Source organism: Pseudophryne corroboree, chromosome 1 (genome assembly GCF_028390025.1).
Source record: "Pseudophryne corroboree isolate aPseCor3 chromosome 1, aPseCor3.hap2, whole genome shotgun sequence".
NCBI classification, from domain to species: domain Eukaryota; kingdom Metazoa; phylum Chordata; class Amphibia; order Anura; family Myobatrachidae; genus Pseudophryne; species Pseudophryne corroboree.
Genome location: NC_086444.1, coordinates 770,273,434 through 770,292,877, shown reverse-complemented (window position 1 = coordinate 770,292,877; position 19,444 = coordinate 770,273,434). Strand labels below are relative to the sequence as shown.

Below are 19,444 nucleotides of genomic sequence, written 5' to 3'. Positions count from 1 at the left end.
TGTGCCTTTATTCAGTACTTAGAAGTGACAGCATGGGGCCATCTAAGTAGCACACCAAGGTTCAAGTAAGTTACAGACCAACAACAGCTGTTGAACCACAGGTTGTCTAACTCTTGCAAAGGGGAAGAAACTACAGTGCATTGTATGGCATAGCTTTGCCAGTCTTATCTCTCCAGTGTTCCTCAATAACTCTCCATGTTGCTCCACTTTACTATACATAACAAAACAGTAGGAGACTGTGATATAACTAATTAGCAGACCATGTTGAGAACATACTACAAATATATCATCTGGCAGCTGTGGAGCTTTCAGAAGTGTCAGAAGTTTTTCTTTAGACAGACCATATTAAAACCAGAAAGGATTTCAGAACAACAAACATAAAAACAATAAAGGTGACGCTTGCATTTGCTGAATCTTCAGTAAACAGTAATAGCTCCGAAATAGGATTTATTTTGGTCCCATCTTTCCTGAATGCCTGTGCAGTAATTATTCATACACATAATTCCTGCGTGCCCCATATCACATGTATCACAATATCTAAGCTCAAAACTTGTATTAAAAACATGGGCTTATCACCAAGTTTAAGATTGTTTTTGTGTAGCTTAATGACTTTGAGTTTGTCATCATGAACAAAATATATAAAACAGTCATGATCAGTAACAATAATAGAAATCACCAAAAAGTTGATAAATTACGTGAAATAAGGTACTGGGACTTCACAATACAGCACTCACCACAAAATATAAGGTCTAAGATAACTATGGGGGTTATCCTCCGCACGATGCCGTCACCTGAAGCATAATCCACGATAAGTGTTGTGCCAGAGTCACAATAACATACCAGATCAGGGATTTATCCCCGTTCCCATGTGCTATTGCACGGTTGCGGCCTCTAATTAGTAGAGATGAGCGGGTTCGGTTTTACTCGGATTTACTCGGATTTACCCGAATCTCGTTATTGGCTATCAGACGTCACGTGTTTTGGTTAGCCAATAAGAAGAATCAAGAAAATAAGAAATGGCAATAATTCTGGCGTAAAGAACCGAGTAAATCCGAACCCGCTCATCTCTACTAATTAGATACCGTGATATTGACCATCGGTCATTAATCGCAACAACTGGCCGTTTTTATCGGCCAAAATGGCATTGGGACTAATTGGATACTCCCCTATGTTTGTAATCCAGAATCATGTCAGTATCTTAAGTGTAAAACTACATAGAATAAAAAAGTGGACTATAGACAGTACCTTGAAATATTAGTGCTAAAATAATTGAAAGCAATTGTTAAATAGCAAAAAGTATGTTTTATAGGCACAAACAAGCATAGAACAATGAAATTGCATTCATACATTGATCCCCTGTATCTTCATGAACTTCTTTTTCATCATTTAGGGAAAATGTATCAAACTTGGAGAGAGATGAAGTGGGGAGAGATGATGTACCAACCAATCAGCTCCTAACTGTCATTTTACAGGCTGTGTTTCAAAAATGACAGGAGCTGATTGGTTAGTACTTTATCTCTCTCCACATTATTTCTCTCCAAGCTTTGATACATCTTCCTACTAATGGCTATATGAGACATTGTAAAGAATTGCTGTAAGTGCTGAGCCGGAGCAGTACAGCAGATTACAGGTGTGTTTCTGGGTTTAGCAGCCTTGCTACCCCAATAAATACATGTCGGTATCCTCTGGGATTCCTCAAAAGTAAAAAAAAACCTATGATAAAGGATGGCCTAAATAAGCTAATGTGGAAGATGTTGGGTTCTCACAGAGGGATAGTTTTGGGATCCCGGTGCTTGGGATGCCACAGTCAGAATACCGACAGCGGCATCCCAATGCTCAGGATCCCGACACCTACTAGGTAAGTATTCTATCCCTAATCCCTAACCACTACCCTAATTCTCCTTACCTGAAGTTTGACCTAATCCCTCACCACTCTCCTCCCCCCCACCCCCACAACCTAACCCTAAACGGTAATGCCTAACCCCTCCCTGTGGCCTAAACCTAACCCTCCCCTGCGGCCTACCGCTAAAAGGCCCCATACACTAGACCAATAATGCCCGATTTCAGCCCAATTCGGGCATTCTGCCCCATATATCGGGTGAAATCGGGCATTTTCTGTGTGCTTTTCCCCCGATCCTATCCGATGCGCGTTCCCGTGTGCATCGGATCGGATCCCCCTAGATCCAACATATCACGAGTGCTACACTTGTTATATGTCGGATCCCGCAGACCGCAATAAATGGATGGGAAAGTAAAAGATCCATCGTATGCAAAAATAAACTGCATATGATATATCTAATACTATCCTGCCAATGGGTAGGCTGCCAGGAGGTTGGAGGAAATCTTATATGACATGATGGACCGTCATGTCGTATAAGTGTATGGGGCCCTTAACACTCTTCAGTGGTGGCTAACCCTAACCCACCTTCCGCGCAGCTTACATCTCAGCAGTCCAGTCATACTTACGTTCCGGATTCCGGTGTTTGGGATCCCGGCATCGGAACTGTAATCCATGTTGGGATCCCGGCACTGGCATTGTGATCTATGTCGGGAACATGGCGCCGGTATTCTGACTTCCGGGATCACAAACGCCGGGATCCTAACTGGATTCCCTCACAGAAAGTGCATTGGATAAATGGGACAGGTTTGTTACATTAATGATCACGTATTTACCATCTTTTTAACAGTATCATCCCATACTAATATACTATCATCAATAACTGTCATGCAAATCTGTTTTTTTTTTTTACTTACGCTGGTAATTTTACTTTATCTTTTATTATAAAGTGCTGACATATTACACAGCATTGTACAATGGTGGTCATTCCGAGTTGATCGCAGCAGCAAATTTGTTAGCAGTTGGTCAAAACCATGTGCACTGGAGGAGGGGCAGATATAACATGTGCAGAGAGAGTTACATTTGGGTGGGGTGTGTTCAAACTGGAATCTGGATTGCAGTGTAAGAATAAAGCAGCCAGTATTTACCCTACACAGAAACAATATAACCCACCCAAATCTAACTCTCTCTGCACATGTTATATCTGCCACACCTGCAGTGCACATGGTTTTGCCCAATTGCTAACAAACTTACTGCTGCGATCAACTCAGAATTACCCCCAATGAGAGGATCATATACAGTATGTTCCATACAATTATGTGAAACAGAAGATAAAGATTATCCTGTGTACATAAGGTAGCAGAATAACAATCTCATCTGCAGGTTAGGAAATCTGTGTGCTGCTACTAAAACAGCAACATTATTAGCCGCCAAACTTTCAGTAAAAATATTTGTAAATAAAATACGTGTCCACCAAAACATATTGATGCTTGGCCTTGGATTATGTAAATATTACTAAAAGCAGCAGTGCAATTCATGCATTGTGATGTTATTACATTTAGTTTGGCTTAAAACTATACATACTGTATAGCGATCTGCACCGCTAAGTGACAGACAGCACCTGTAATAGAATAACGATTTATCAAGAAAAGCGTCCCACATTGAATAGCACAAATAACAGGTTAATAGGAATGACTCTTCTAGAATGAATCTACGTGCTACGTATGTACTTATTGTGTGACACTTTCCCTGCTGTGGCAGCGGAAGGGCTGTTAATAGAGTGTACACTAGCAGTACAGGAGAAATGTGCTGTGAAACAGTGAATGAGAGCTCAGCCCCGATCCAGGAGATCCAGACCTGGTTTTGCTGCGTGTTGCCTGTGCTGGCAGGGAGGTAGGGCTGCGATGAGAGGGAGCAGGGTAGCAGGAGCTGACTTTCTCCCAGTCTCCCTGTAACGGAGAGCAGGAACAGACAGCGCTCCTCTGCCCCTGCCTGCCACATGCCACTATACTAATGCTCCATCTCATGCTGGCCTGCCAGCGCTCACCGACTCCATGGGCTCTTAGGATAACTGCTTGGGCATTAGTAGAAGATCTCAAGTACTTGTTTGTAAGATTCTGAAGCAATTCTACATTGATCTTTTCAGCCTGTGATCCTATTAGTTCCTTCTCAACGGATTTGTTTTTTGCTTTTTTAGTATTATACTGCACTTTTTTTTTTAAATCTATTAAAAAAAAGGATTAATGAGGCCGAAGAGAAGGTATCAGTGGCTAGCAGCTATGGGCATTTAATGGGCACGAGATCCTTGTGACTTACAGGAGGAAATAAATGCACTTAAAAGTGTGTGTGTAACTATTGCCAGCCTCTCGCACTGCTGCAGAAAGTGGAGTGTTGCCCAGCTGTATACCCTGAGCCAGCTTCTTGTGCCTCCCAGTATCATGAGGAAGGGTCTGGAAACTGCCAGCTGCGGTCTGAGACTGGGGTACATCCTGCAAATGTGTTTCCTGCCTGCTCTGGCCATACTGACCGCTAGCAGCACCTTCGCAGCGCAAGGTAAGAACTTGGACAGGTGGGAGCAGGGGATGAGGATGCAGATTGTACACGTATCCAGCTACTGTGATGTTCAGGGCTTGTGCATCGGGCACGTTTTGGCTGATATAAAATGAGTTCATAGTAGTTCTATTTATACGGGCTGGGTAATCTGCCCTACAATGTGCCCGAGCTGTGACCACAGGATGATGTGTACGCCTGAAGGGGTGTTATGTGGAGTTAGTGAAGCAGTAGCAGATTTTCTTCCCCACGTTTAGCATTGAGGAGTGTAAAGGAACTCATTCCTGGAATGCATTCAGTGCGATGCGAGAGGCAAGGCTGGCAGGCAGAGCCTGCCTCCCTGTGCCACCGCACTAGGTGCCAGCCTCCCTGTGCCGCTACCCTGGGGGCCAAGCTGTCTGTTCCACCACACTGGGGGCCCACCTGCATGGTGCCACTACACTGAGAGCTTAGCTGCCTGTGCCACCAGACCGAGTTACTGCGCCACCACACTGGGTGACTGTTTCCCTGTGTCGCAACACTGGTTGCCCGTCCGCGTGTGCCAGCACTCTGACCTCCCTTTGCCTCCACACTGGGGGCCCGCCTGTCTGTGCCGCTACACTGGGCGCATACGTTCCAATGCCACAACACTGGGTGCCCCCTACCTGTGCCACCCCACAGAGTATCAGGCTGCTCAGTATATATCGGACGATGTACTAGCAGTTATCAGGGATACCTTTCCATTGCAAATACTTCTGCACTCACATTATGTTATTGTTTTCACAGCCTACAGTACATAGCTATAGACTGGTACTGTAATGCATCTAATGCACTGCAAGTAAGCCTACAGTATCCCACCCCACAAGCACACATACTGTACATAACATTTAACAGATTTACGTTGGTAACGTTAGTATTAAAAAGCCCTCCTGGCACCGAAGATGACTGATTTACACTAACTTCATTAGCTGGAGTGTATGCATCTTTATTATGCACAGTATGGTGTTACTGCTTGTAGAACTAGCTCCAGTTAATACTAGCAGTGAGCTCATTTTTATTTGTAGCATTTAATCACCCAGTTAAATGCCCAAACTAGCACATTGTTTTTCTTTTCTATAAAACTTAGTGTTTCATTTTAAATCAGCTAATAATTGCATATGATATAGCTATCTAATTGCACTAGACTAAATATGTAGCTAAATTCAGATTATCATCAGTATCATCTTTTATTTACAAGGCACCGCAAGGGTTCCGTAGCGCTGTACAAGGAACCAAGGGTTCACATTAAAAGGAAGAATGCATCAAATAATTGCCTATATATATATATATATATATCCTTCACAGTATTTTCACTTTAAATTAAATTATTGCCGCTGTGATCTACTTGTCTTACAATGTCACCACACACCACAGACATTTATTTTCCAAGCTGTCTTCAGAAATATATGGAATAGCATGTACAGTAGAAACTGAAGACATTAATAAACACACATTAAGATTGTACTGTAGAAATCTACAGTCTTTACAGGAAAATCACATAGAGTTGTGCAATTACTACACATGTAATACAATCTGGTTTGGTTTGATAGGCATTTTCCAACTCATAAAAACAGAATTTAATGGTCTCTGTTCTCATATTTCTAAACAAATATATCATGTGCCCTCCACATACTTAGCAATTTCTGTGCAATTTGACCAAAGTCAAGCTAATTGTACAGTTCGTGTTGTGTGCTTTGTAAGACCTCACAATCGTAGTCTACGCTTAATACACTCAGTGATTTACACCTTTTATTTTATACAGAGTCAGTAAATAGGTAGATTGGAAATTTTTGTACCATTTGAATGTTTTTTTCCCTAAATTCAGACTGTATTATTAGCAGTGAGGTGATGCTGTATAAACTGAGATTATACACTTCCAGCTACAAGCTGTTTTGATATGCACATTTTAAGTTTCAGTTTTAAATGCTGTATTATGTTTGATTGAAGTAAGAGGTTAGATAATAAACAGCGCTGCTGAGATTGAAGGCTGTGCCAGTGTTTTTGCTCATGAGACTTCCAAATAGGTTTCCTCCTCAGATAAAATTCTACAGAGAAGCTAGGATGGGCTGGAGGGAAACAAGATCAATAAAGACAATCAGGCAAGAGATAAAGGGATTACTACCTTGAGAAGAGAATGAGACAAGAGAACTAAGGCACATGTTTCCGCTATGCCTGTGTATGTGGATTTAAATTGATAGCTGTTTATCAAGTGTATTTGATATCCACCTAAACCCCCTCTGGATGTGTTGATAGTTCTCATGGATACTATTTAGGAAGCAGAAATCAATGTATTTATTTATTTTTAACCAGAGGCATGATTTAACGATATTTAAAGCAAACCCATTGATGATCAGCTTGTATTTTAAACTCTTAAAAACCTAGTTTGACATATGGGAAAAGAGACAACTTTACTGTTCTATTTGTAGACAAGAAAACAGAATCCCAGCAACAGACTAAGACTCTTGTTAGACCAAGTTGTAAAGTGCGTGACTCAAGCTGATTTAGGTCTTTATGGAGTGGAAATACAGAGTAAAAGTAAAATATTTGGCACTGAGCTGTACATGTAACTAGAATAGGATTACCAGTTGCCATAGTAAGACTGAGATATGTCAACTTATAATATAATTATTTAATATATGATAATGAGATGTATAATAACGAATAGAATAGGAAAATGGCAAGAACAAAGTCCAGTCAAGTCAACATAACATTGATTTTTTTGTAGCATTACTGATGGTTAATAAAATGTAAACACATTTCACATTATAGTTCATTGAAGTCACTCTAAGAAAGGCCTTCTTTCAAGTGGCTGTTTACAGAAATTGATGTATAAAAAAGAAGAAACAAAAAGGCAAAAAGTAATCATTAACTATAATACAGTGGACTTGATGTGCAGTCATAGTGCAACGTGTTTACTGAAATGAGGAGCTTGCTCTTTTTCTTTGATTATTCCTTAAAGTTATGCTTTACATTGTCTCATTTGGGAAACTATTTGTAGCCCATGACTCTGATCCATGGGAAGCTCTTGTCAAGCCAGCTCTGCTTATTCTCAAGAAACAGGGACACACAACCCTACTTTATCACAAGTCTTGATCTGCAGACGTGGTGTCAGCAGAGGTCAGATAAAAGAGATAGACATCAGAATGTCTTCTACAGGCAGTACAGAGAGAGCCAGACAAAGTGCAGATCATTAATATATGTGTATCTGTAATGCAAGTAGGCAGTTAAACGTTTAGAAGCCTTTAATCTTCTCGTTCAAACACTTAAATGAAAATTATTTTTGTATTACTAATAACTCATTGCTTCCAAGTTTGACTTATGGATAGAATGTACCAATAAATAAATGATGGAACATCAGTAACAGTAATAATGAATTCACTTATATAGCAGTAACAGTCTACAACCTTACGCAATAAAGTAATGCATAACGTGTCAAAAATATTCAGGCCAACACAAAGGGTCGAATAGGCCTTGTTCTTTGTAAATGAATTTGAGTGCATTAATCTACACTTTCATTAAATCTGTGGGAACTGTTGATAAAACTCCTTTCGTACTGCAACTACGAGCATGTTGTTCTAGTGAGTGGGAGTATGGTGCAGGAAATAATGAAGATGAGCAGATTTGTTAATGCTTGGGAGGAAGCTGTTTTATGGTTCCTGGAAAATGCTTTGTTTTTTCCTAATCAGCTGAACTAAGCAGCCTAAACCTTTTAGAGTTTGTCACAAAACAGTGGAAAATGTATTGATGGATCCAATAACTGCAGTGCACTGATACAGGTAGGCACTGATTTATCACTGACTCTGTTTACTCTCTGAAACCTGTACTGACTCTTGCAGAGGAAAAGAGAGAGATGAGTTAATATTACAATAGATATATATACAGTACACTTTTTCACCTATCAGTATTGTATGAGTGCATTCGTCACTGTACTTGTATGTTTAGTAGTTGTCTTTCCTATTTTATTCTTCATTATAACCCTATAGGTGATGGAAATGCAGAAATATTAAACAAAATGATGAAAATACAATGATAAAGCATGATATATAATTTTTAAATAAAAAGTCAAAGGAATATTTGGTGGCTTATGGGGACATTTACTAAGCAGGGATAAGAGCGGAGAAGTGAGCCAGTGGAGAAGTTGCCCCATCAACCAATCAGCAGCTCTGTATCATTTTATAGTATGCAAATGATAGATGTTACTTCAGTGCTGAGTGGTTGCCATGGGCAATTTCTCCACTGGCTCACTTCTCCGCTCTTATCACTGCTTAGTAAATGTCCCCCTTAGTTACTTGAGTCTTAGAGACAAACAATTGAATAAACCACATACAATGACTCTGCATCAAAGTATACAGAATGTAAATGTGCAATACAACATTGTTTATTAATTTACAGGCAGCACATGGTCTTGCAGTCTGGACCCCAGTGTATTTGTGATACTTACTATGCAGCATAGTCAGTATACATAAGTCTATGCCCTACTGTATATTCAATGATAGTCAGGTGGTTGGGCAGTCTACAGTAGCTACGGTCAACCTTACTCTTGTTATTAGTATTATTTTTCTTACCTGGTATCCCAAATATATTTGTTTAAATCAACTGTTCTTCAGATATACAGCCATTAAAGCATTACTTTGAGCCATTGTAGCACAAAAGAAGATAGGTTAGCCTATAATAAACTGGACTGAACTTAACTGATGTTGTATGTGGATCTCTAGACAAAATATTATGTTCTCATTATTAGCACTGGAACAGGTCATAGCACATTTTGAGGATGGTGTAAAGCCTTTCTCTGATTTAAAAGGGGGGGACTACTTTAACATTGCAAGAAACACAACAATGGTGTCAAGCAGACAAGTGTATAAGGACATCATACACAAATGCCTGACCAGGATCGTGTGAGTAGCCTCTTATTGTGAGGGAGCCTAGTTGAAAGCACAGTACTCTTGAAACGGGTGAGTGAGCATTGCCTTGGATATTACCCTTGTGGTTTCATCATTCAGGATACAGATATGAAATCTTTTTCCTGATTGACACGGTGGCAGGCAAGGTTTGCAATACCATAATCAGACATGCTTTGCTCTCATTTCAGTTTTGATAGATAAAGGCAGTATGAGCAGCAATATTATCAGGATGTAGATTAAGTAGCAGTATTAGAGGAGGTTAGGTTTCATAGTCCTAACTTTAGAGGATAAGTCAGAAATGTGCATACTGTATGGTAGTCTAAAGTATGTCACTAATATATTTCCTCTGCAATATTAATGATCTTCTGCAAGCATTTTATATTTATTTATGTTTGCATTGCACGTAACATAAAAGTTGATGTTTATTGTTTATTGATTCTTTATGTGGCACAATACATTGGGAAACAATATATTATGAAGCAATCTTATTTTAACAGATATAGTCTGGAAACCTCATGTGTAATCTCATGCATTACACATTATAATGCGTGTCATAAACAGTAGTGGCATTTGAACAAGATCTGTGAACTATATAACCATTGAATACATTTACTAACACTCCAGAACATATATTAGAAACTGGAAAGAATGTGCCTTTTCCACCTGTGAAGGGAAGTGTTATATTGTATATTACATTCTTTTTATGAATATAGAACTCGATCAGTAAAATGCTATTTTCTCTCAAAAGTGTATAACCTTTTACTATATTGATAGTGAAATAGGGCATGCATGTCCTGATTAGTCTAGAAAGTGTTTGGTTTATCTTATATATTTTATAACTATTTTACCCTTTTGATTACATTGTGTAGATTATAAACTCAAGCAGAGTTCTCCTGTCTCTTGATATACCTAGCTTATCAGTGATTGCGCTCTTTACTTACTGTACAGTTAGTTGATATTATAGGCCTATAGGAACAAAATAGGTAATTTATTTTAGAATCTAGAAGTCTTATGGCCTTTGCTATTGTAGATCGTATGTGGTATTTATTAATTTCCCTTCACTAAAAATCGAGATGTCACCATTAAAAAAGTTTAAAAAATACATGTTGACAAATATGGCTAGAAGACCATGTAGATAACAAAATATTCCATAATTGCATAGTACACAAAATTGTATTTACCGCAGTGCTGTATCATTGTATATATAGAAGTGCATGAGTCACAGTGCTGATCATTGCGGCGGCTTACTGGACACCTCTGTGGGTAAGGAAAGCTGGCGGGCATTATGTTGTCCATTGTAGATGAAATGTGCCAGGAGGAGGGGGAGGGGTCACCAGTTGGAGTGCTCTGCAATTGTGTTGACGTCTGCAGTTATGGATTTGGCACATAAAGCCACACTGTGATTTTCATTAGCAGTCTCAGTAAGTAGATCTTAAATGTTGGCCTGTATTAAAGTAGAAAAGGAACTATTCCCTTATCACATCCACGATAAATACATCCTTCAGTCTTTCAATTATGCATGGGATTTCCAGTCTCCCTTAACAACACTAGTTTTTATTAATTTGCATTAATGTAAACTGCAATAATGTTTCATACCATGTATGAACTTGTTTCACAATATACTACACTGCAGTATGCTTACATAGGGGGAATTGAGTTCATTATACATCCACCTCCCTAAACAGATATCATTGCAGTGCAGCAGATGCTGTGAAGTTGGTAGAAGAAACAGGAGTTGCATTGCTTACTACCAGTTCTGTATTAGTGCTTGAGGCTAAGAGTAACCCTTGATGGGGTTAGGAGAGCACAGACCAGGCAATTAGAAGCAGACAGGTTCCTTTTCTGTGATTGAAGCTCTCCAGTGAAACATGGAGGAAGAGAGATCAGAAACAGGTGACAGGGCAGTTGTTGATTTTGAGGCTGAAAAAAATCGCTGCAGGGGATGGACCAGTTTTCTGTAGATCCAGGGAGACTTCTGTAAGCTCTGTGAGAGGGCCTAGGCCATGGCTATAAAGTTCTTAATAGGGATATAATTAGTTCAACATTTCCAGGAAAGTTTACCCAGTTTCTTAAGACAGACATTTAAGGTTTACATGTAAAGATTTTCTTGTGGTCTATCTTTGGTGGATCTAGGTATGTCAGCAGAGAGGGCAAAACTTCCTAACTTGTGAAAGTAAGGCACATTCGTGTAACTTTATGTTTGCTTATATAATAGAGGACACGTTACTTATATTGAACATATCTTTAATATTATTCCTGGAACAAATATTGCTTGATATTTTAACTACCTAATATGTATCCACGGGTCCTAAAAGCAGAATTTTGTTGATGCAATTTACAGTATGTCTCATAAACACAATCCAGAAAAATAGTATGTTGATTGCCATAATGGGACAGCATGGTTGGCATAGAGGTTAGCATTACAGTCTTAGAGGTCTAATGTCATGAGTTCAATTCGTGACCAAGGCACTATGGGGGCAATGTATTAAAGCCTTGAGAGAGTTAAAATGGAGAACTTGGCCTAAGCAACCAATCAGCTTTGGAGTTTGGGTACGCACTATCTGATAAATGCTGCCGATCCGATAAACCCTCCGAGTCAACAGAGCAAATTTCTAGCTCAGTGTGTACCTTTAGATCTCTTCAAAGGGATCAGGAAGTCAGGAATGAGGCAGCGTGTGCAACACACCATATTGCAACCTCTCGATCTGACCATTGCGGGAGATTTTGAAGACATTTATCGGCTACTGCTCCTGCATTCACACTATACAATTGTTGAATAATCATTCAGAACAAATAAGACCAAACACAGTTGCCTCTTTACTTAGTCCTTTTACTATGCAACCTGGTAAAATGCCTGAATCACTGTTTTTGTTTATTTGTCTTTGCATTTATGTGGCCAAATTGTTCACAGTCATAAAGCCTATAACCACAGCACTCGCCAGAAATAATGTTGATTGGTGTAATCACAATATAATATGTATCCTTGGCAATGGCTAGAATAAATATTAACTTGTATGATGTAGCCAGGACAATGTTGATTGGCTTAGTGATCATACAATGTGGATTCTGAGCACTGGCCAGAATACATCCTGATTGGTGCAAAGAACAGAGAGCATGGATCTACGTCATTGGCCAGAAAATATATTAATTGGTGAAATGATTAGCCAGCGTGGATTAGTCTCAATAACCAAGTAAGACTTAGCTGGTTTACATACCGGGAAAGATCACTGGACTTCTCACTATGGTAGGATGTTAATAATATTGGTATCTGGGACTATTCACATGGTGCTCTTTCTTTGTAACATCCTTTCTATTACCATCTTTATTTCCAACAGGCATATTCTCTTGACAGTAGTTACTTACATGTCACCTTCTTTATTGTGTGGCGCATTGTGCTTAGATGGATGAATGAATATTATGATACAGCAGGTTAATTTTAGCTGAAGTAAATTGAGAATAGGCAAGCACAGATGTTTGCTATACTGTTATATTTCCCTACAAGAAGGGGGGGGTAAATCAACATCTTGAAAGTACTTGATGCGGAAAATGTGAATTATAATATGAGAATAGTGTAGTCTTTTGGGGATACACTTTTAATTAAGTGCCTACACGTTTCTTGTTTCTGAAAGACTTAATTATCTCAGTGTTAAAAAAGACCATTTTATTTGTAGATTTAGCACTGAAGTGTCTCATGTGTATCAGTCAATAAAGCACTGAGCTGCAGATCATTGCAAACTCATAAAGCAGCATTAAGGCACAGTTTTAAGCAACATGCAAATGAATGCATGTCTGTAGTCAGTCAAAAATGAAGAATGGGCATAACAGGGACATAATGCATTGTTTGACCAATAATTGTGCTGTAATGAATGCTTGTTCTCTAACCCCACACAGACAAGACGTAGAATCTTTTATTGGTTTAACCTCGTAGTCTCAGGGCACCATTAAGGAACCAAACACAAATGGTTCTATTGAAGTAGCTGATTTCAGTAGAAAATCTGAAAATTGAAAAAGTTTTGCTAATATTTGCACACGTCTTTTATAAGTTTTGCCATTTATGTTGTCTCCTTTTTTATTATGTTTTTTCCTTTTTCTATTATGTTGTCTCTTTTTTTTATTATGTTCTGAAAGAAACAAAATCTATTGGTTTCTTTTCATTGATTTATTTTAACTTACGTATAATTCTAAATCAAGATTCTCATATTTTGTGAGTAATTGTCTATACAAATATTACACATATGCGTAATTTATGAAGGATTTTAAGGTAAATTTTTTATATTTATAACATAATAGTTTGCAATTAGACAACTTGTAATATATGTAGCTAAAAAAGTAAAATAGACTGTCAGACTGACACTGATTTCTGTAGCTCTGTTAAAAAGAAGAAAATGGTTTCTCCTCCCTTTGTTACAGACTTCTGAAGCCTCATCCCATGTGTTTTGAACACTTGGGACTATTTATGAAACTGGTGCGTATAAAAAAAAAAGTACTTTAACCAAAAAACAACTAATTAGGTTCTAAACTGTTAGAGACTGTTTATGTTCTAGTGCAGCTTATACAAGTTTTATAAATGTCACTGTCTGTCCAAATTATATCTGATATAGGGCCTGCAATTTAGATTTCAGTTTGAACACACCCCACCCAAATCTAATGGGCCCTACACACTTAAAGATGTAACTGAATTATATGAACGTTCATTAATGAACGAGAACTAGTTCATATCGTTCAGTGTGTAGGCACGAACGATGAACGATGCGCGGCCCCGCACTCGTTCATCGTTGGTGCCCCATCGCTTATGCATGCAAGCCAATATGGACAATCTCGTCCATATGAGCATGCACTACTATGGAGCTGGGTGACGGGGGAGTGAAGAAGCTCCCCCGTATGGGCCGCCAGCCACCTCGTCGGCACATCGCCGGGTGTGTAGGTCCCTTAACATGTTAAAGCTGCCCCTCCCTCAGTGCAACATGTTTTTGCCCATTAGTGTGCTTTTTTTGTTTGCTAGCAAACCTGAATAACCCCCATAGTCTGAAAAAAGTTAAAATTCAAAGCATAGCGTTACATCATTGGTCCTGTGTATGTATCCTAACTGTGGGGGTAATTCAGAGTTCATTGCAGCAGCAAATTTGTTAGCAGTTGGGCAAAACAATGGGCGTCATTCCGACCTGATCATAGCTGTGCTAAATTTAGCACAGCTACGATCACTTACACTGACATGCTTGGGGACGCCCAGCACAGGGATAGTCCGCCATGCATGTCAGGCTGCCCCCCCACCCACACAAATACAAAAGCATTGCACGGCGGCGATGCGTTGGTACTTGTAGAGCAGGGGTGGGGAATCTTTTTTCTACCGAGGGCCATTTGGATATTTATAAAAATCCTTCGGGGGCCATACAAGTCTGTCCCCGCGCGCGCCAAAAAAATGGGTGTGGCCAGTTAAAATGGGACGTGATACACATATGCCCCCAATAGTGCAGTGCCAGATCCACAATTGCCCCCACAGTGCCAAGTATACAAATGCCCCTCACAGTGCCAGGTATACAGATGCCCCCACAGTGCCAGGTATACAAATGCCCCCACAGTGCCAGGTATACAAATGCCCCCACAGTGCCAGGTATACAAATGCCCCTCACAGTGCCAGGTATACAAATGCCCCTCACAGTGCCAGGCATACAGATGCCCCCACAGTGCCAGACATACAAATGCCCCCACAGTGCCAGGTATACAAATGCCCCTCACAGTGCCAGGTATACAAATGCCCCTCACAGTGCCATGTATACAAATGCCCCTCACAGTGCCAGGTATACAGATGCCCCCACAGTGCCAGGTATACAGATGCCCCCACAGTGCCAGGTATACAGATGCCCCCACAGTGCCAGGTATACAAATGCCCCCACAGTGCCAGGTATACAAATGCCCCCACAGTGCCAGGTATACAGATTTCCCCACAGTGCCAGGTATACAAATGCCCCTCAGTGCCAGGTATACAGATGTCCCCACAGTGCCAGGTATACAAATGCCCCCACAGTGCCAGGTATACAGATGTCCCCACAGTGCCAGGTATACAGATGTCCCCACAGTGCCAGGTATACAGATGCCCCCAAAGTGCCAGGTATACAGATGCCCCCACAGTGCCAGGTATACAGATGCCCCTCACAGTGCCAGGTATACAGATGCCCCCACAGTGCCAGGTATACAGATGTCCGGTATACAGATGACCCCCACAGTGCCAGGTATACAGATGCCCCCCCCCCATCCCCCCCGTTCCGCTTACCGCTCCTTTCGGCGGGGACACGGAGGAGAGCGTGGCTATGTTGGGCGGTGGCGTGTAAGACTTGAAACCAGCCGCCGGTTCGAGAGCCAATCAGAGCTCGCGTACCGGCAGCCGTGGCTCCTGATTGGCTGCCGGTCCGCAAGCTCTGATTGGCTCACGAACCGGCGGCTGGTTTCAAGTCCTACACGCCGCCGCCGCCCGACAATAGCCGCGCTCTCCTCCGTGTGGTGACAGCAGAGACACGCTGCCGCCGGACTGTGCGGCGGCGTGTCTCACTGAGAGGAGCGGGTGGCCCGGACCAAACGGCTTCGCGGGCCTTATACGGCCCGTGGGCCGGAGGTTCCCCACCCCTGTTGTAGAGTAACTCCTGGCCAGCGCAGCTCCTGCGGCTGGCAGGGAGTTACTCGTCGCTGCCCTGGGTCGTATCGGCTGCGTGTGATGTCACGCAGATGCTGTGGCCCGCCCCCCACACTGTCCGGCCATGCCTGCGTTGGTTAGACTGCACCTCTAAAACGGCAGCCAAACGCCGCCGGGCTGCCCCCTCCCGCCCAGCGGCCACCTCTGCCTGTCAATCAGGCAGAGGCGATCGCTAGGCAGCGATGGCCGTCGGCCATCTGGCATGCACCGGCGCCGCAGTTCTGACCCGATCGCACCACTGCGAACAATTGCAGCGTGCGATCGGGTCGGAATGACCCCCCATGTGCACTGCAGGCGTGGCAGATATAACGTGCAGAGAGAGTTAGATTTGGGTGGGTTATTTTGTTTCTGTGCAGGGTAAATATTTGCTGCTTTATTTTTACACTGCAATTTAGATTTCAGTTTGAACACACCCCACCCAAATCTAACTCTCTCTGCACATGTTATATCTGCCCCCCCTGCAGTGCACATGCTTTTGCCCAACTGCTAACAAATTTGCTGCTGCGATCAACTCTGAATTACCCCCTGTATCCTCTACTGTGCGTATGAATTCAATCTTCAGCCTGTATTAGGCATTTATATTACCTTGGAGACTTACTAGCCAATAACCAAAGCTCTAGCTTAGTACTGTCTCAAAGATAGAAAAGCATCACTCTCCTAAGCAATGTCTGCTTTCTCTAAAAGGAAAGAACAGTGGGGGTAATTCCAAGTTGATCGCAGCAGGATTTTTGTTAGCAATTGGGCAAAACCATGTGCACTGCAGGGGAGGCAGATATAACATGTGCAGAGAGAGTTAGATTTGGGTGTGGTGTGTTCAATCTGCAATCTAATTTGCAGTGTAAAAATAAGGAAGCCAGTATTTACCCTGCACAGAAACAAAATAACCCACCCAAATCTAACTCTTTCTGCACATGTTATATCTGCCTCCCCTGTAGTGCACATGGTTTTGCCCAATTGCTAAAAAAAATCCTGCTGCGATCAACTTGGAATTACCCCCAGTAAGTATGCAGGACACATTTAGCTAAGCATATACACACAGTTATTCCAGATACATTACATAGGTCTCTAAAGACATATACATTTATATAAAATAACAATTTAAATGTATTCCATAAAACATACAGTAGTTGCATAGTCTTCAGAAATGTCTGGGTGACTTCTGAATTTAAGGCAGCTCTCCCAGACTGCCAAGAGAGTGGACCACCCACTACACTGTGGGGGGCTTGATGACACAATTCATGTTGATTTGCAAGACATGCACTTCCCACTTGCGCATACCTGGACTTTTGGGGTCTATTTACTAAGCCCTGGAGAGTGATACAGTGGAGAGAGATAAAGTGCCATATAGCTCTTATCTGCCATGGTACAGGCTGTATTTGAAAAATGACAGTAGCTGGTTGGTTGCTGCTTTATCTCTCTCCAAGGCTTAGTATATAGACCATTTATCTCTCTCCACACTGTCCTGGAGAGGTTTAATAAAGTATTGGCCAGTATGCCTTGTTACAGTATTGGGACATTTCCCTAAGTTACTATTGTGTTTTGCCTTACTCTTATACTTCTCATTCTAATGTAGTGGTGAGGGGCATTGACATCACTGCTGCCTGTTTGAATAGTAGTTCAGGAAAGAGAAGCGCAACAATTCAATTATCAGTTATGTTGAAAAAGGCAGACAGGATGTGAAATATTATTCCGAATAGCATGGAGGTGGATAGGCACAATAATCTCTCCTCGCACCCTAAACCTACCCCCCTCCCTCCAGCATTGGTGTTCTGTCCCCTTTCAGGATTCTGGCGTCTGCATTCCGTTGTGTGTCGGGATTCCGGTATTGGTATCTTGTGCGTCAGGATCCCGACCGTCGGGACTGTAAGCGAATCCCTAATTGATTAGTGGGGTCTAGAGGGGCTTATAATAACTAATACATAGGCAGTATTCATACTGTATACTTCACACAACTGTACATTTTCATCATAATGTTGGCAATAGGTTGTGAGGCGAGTCATAGTTAATACAAGTCAGCCGTAATTGCTACCATGTAGCGTGCATGGAACTAAATATGCATACAGTATGTCCCATATCCACAGTTGTAAGCACTTTGGTGGGTGGTCTACCCCTAGCCGTACGATTGATTAGATACCAGTCATCATCATCATCATCATCATCCTCATCAGTGCACACTAGCCCTATTCTAGGTGCTAAAGATACATATGAAAACATGACGTATATACACTTCTGTCCATCTGTGCCTAGCCCACAATTCTGACAACATGCACTCACTGAACTCTGCCTATGAGACTGTTCAGTAAGGGCATGAGAGAGAACCCCCCAGTACAGTCCAGTAACACCCCTTCAGTCACAAGTGGAAATAGAAATAGAACTAGAAAAAGTGGAAATAGACCTAACATGTGACAGCTTTTTCCATACTTGAGCACACTTTGCTCAATACCATGTGCTGTGAGACAACATGAAAGATATGCTCCGGATAGAGGCAAATCTGCATCAGCCCCTATAAGATTTTTAAGTATTTCCTAGCAGACAACCTTTCCGAAATAAAGATTAGTGATTGATAACTCATCTTAATACTAATGACTGATAGGGTATCACATGTCTTCATTTTCCTCTATTGTTTACCTTCAATAGGCTCTTTGTTCTCGTATCGTACAAGCATAAACGTCCTCTGTGTCTTGACTGTGTGACATACCAAAATTCTGCATGAATGCCTAATTGCTTACTTCTAAATAAATAGAAACACATGTTAAAAAAAAATAAAAGTTCCCCAGTATCTCTAAGTAATAGGGGCTAGAATATTGTAAGGGCTCAGAATTGAATTACATAGAAGTCTTTGCCAAGCCAGGTATTGCGGAGGTGCTCTGATGTTGAGATAACCCTTTAAAGTCAATATACATCATGGAAACCTAGAAGATGGATTCAGTAACAGCACATTTTTCATATAAACATTTATTTTGTAGAAGTAAACTGATTTATGTTGTGTTTTCGCACAGAAGTCATTTATACAGCCTTCTTCTTAAGATATCATATGAACCAAGGCAAATCTTTCAAATGCCATAGCTAATCTGCTCTGTAGTTAGTCCTTTCATGTTGATTATACCACAAGCAATAAGAAAACAATTGTAGTATACTACCAAAATGTCTCAAAATAGCAAAACTGCTTGAGGTAAAATGTAAACCACATTTTTTCTGAAAATAGCAATGTTAAAAGGAAAGACGTTTTTCAAACTCTAGAGTGTGTGTTTCTTTTTCACCGCTTCCAAACTCTACTAGTTCCGCTTGATTACAAGACCAGGGTAGACCAGGTTCAGCCAGCCATATCTTGTAATTATAACCATGCAGACCAGCCAAACAAATGAATAGTTGGGCAAACAAATAAAATGCTGAAAACTGTCATCACCCACTAGTTTGGTTTTTCAACATGTTTGACATGGCCGATCTCTA

At 41.1% G+C, this 19,444-nt stretch overlaps 1 protein-coding gene across 3 annotated transcripts in view; it reads left to right on the top strand.

Moving 5' to 3' along the window:
• Positions 1-3,747: 3,747 nt before the first annotated feature.
• The window catches only part of UNC5C (unc-5 netrin receptor C), a 537,583-nt gene continuing 521,886 nt past the window's right edge, over positions 3,748-19,444 (top strand). For all 3 annotated transcript variants that reach the window (XM_063917546.1, XM_063917553.1, XM_063917539.1), the window contains exon 1: positions 3,748-4,390. In XM_063917546.1, coding sequence (XP_063773616.1) covers positions 4,276-4,390 — 115 coding nt within the window. In that variant the 5' untranslated portion in view covers positions 3,748-4,275. The remainder of the gene's footprint in view (positions 4,391-19,444) is intronic.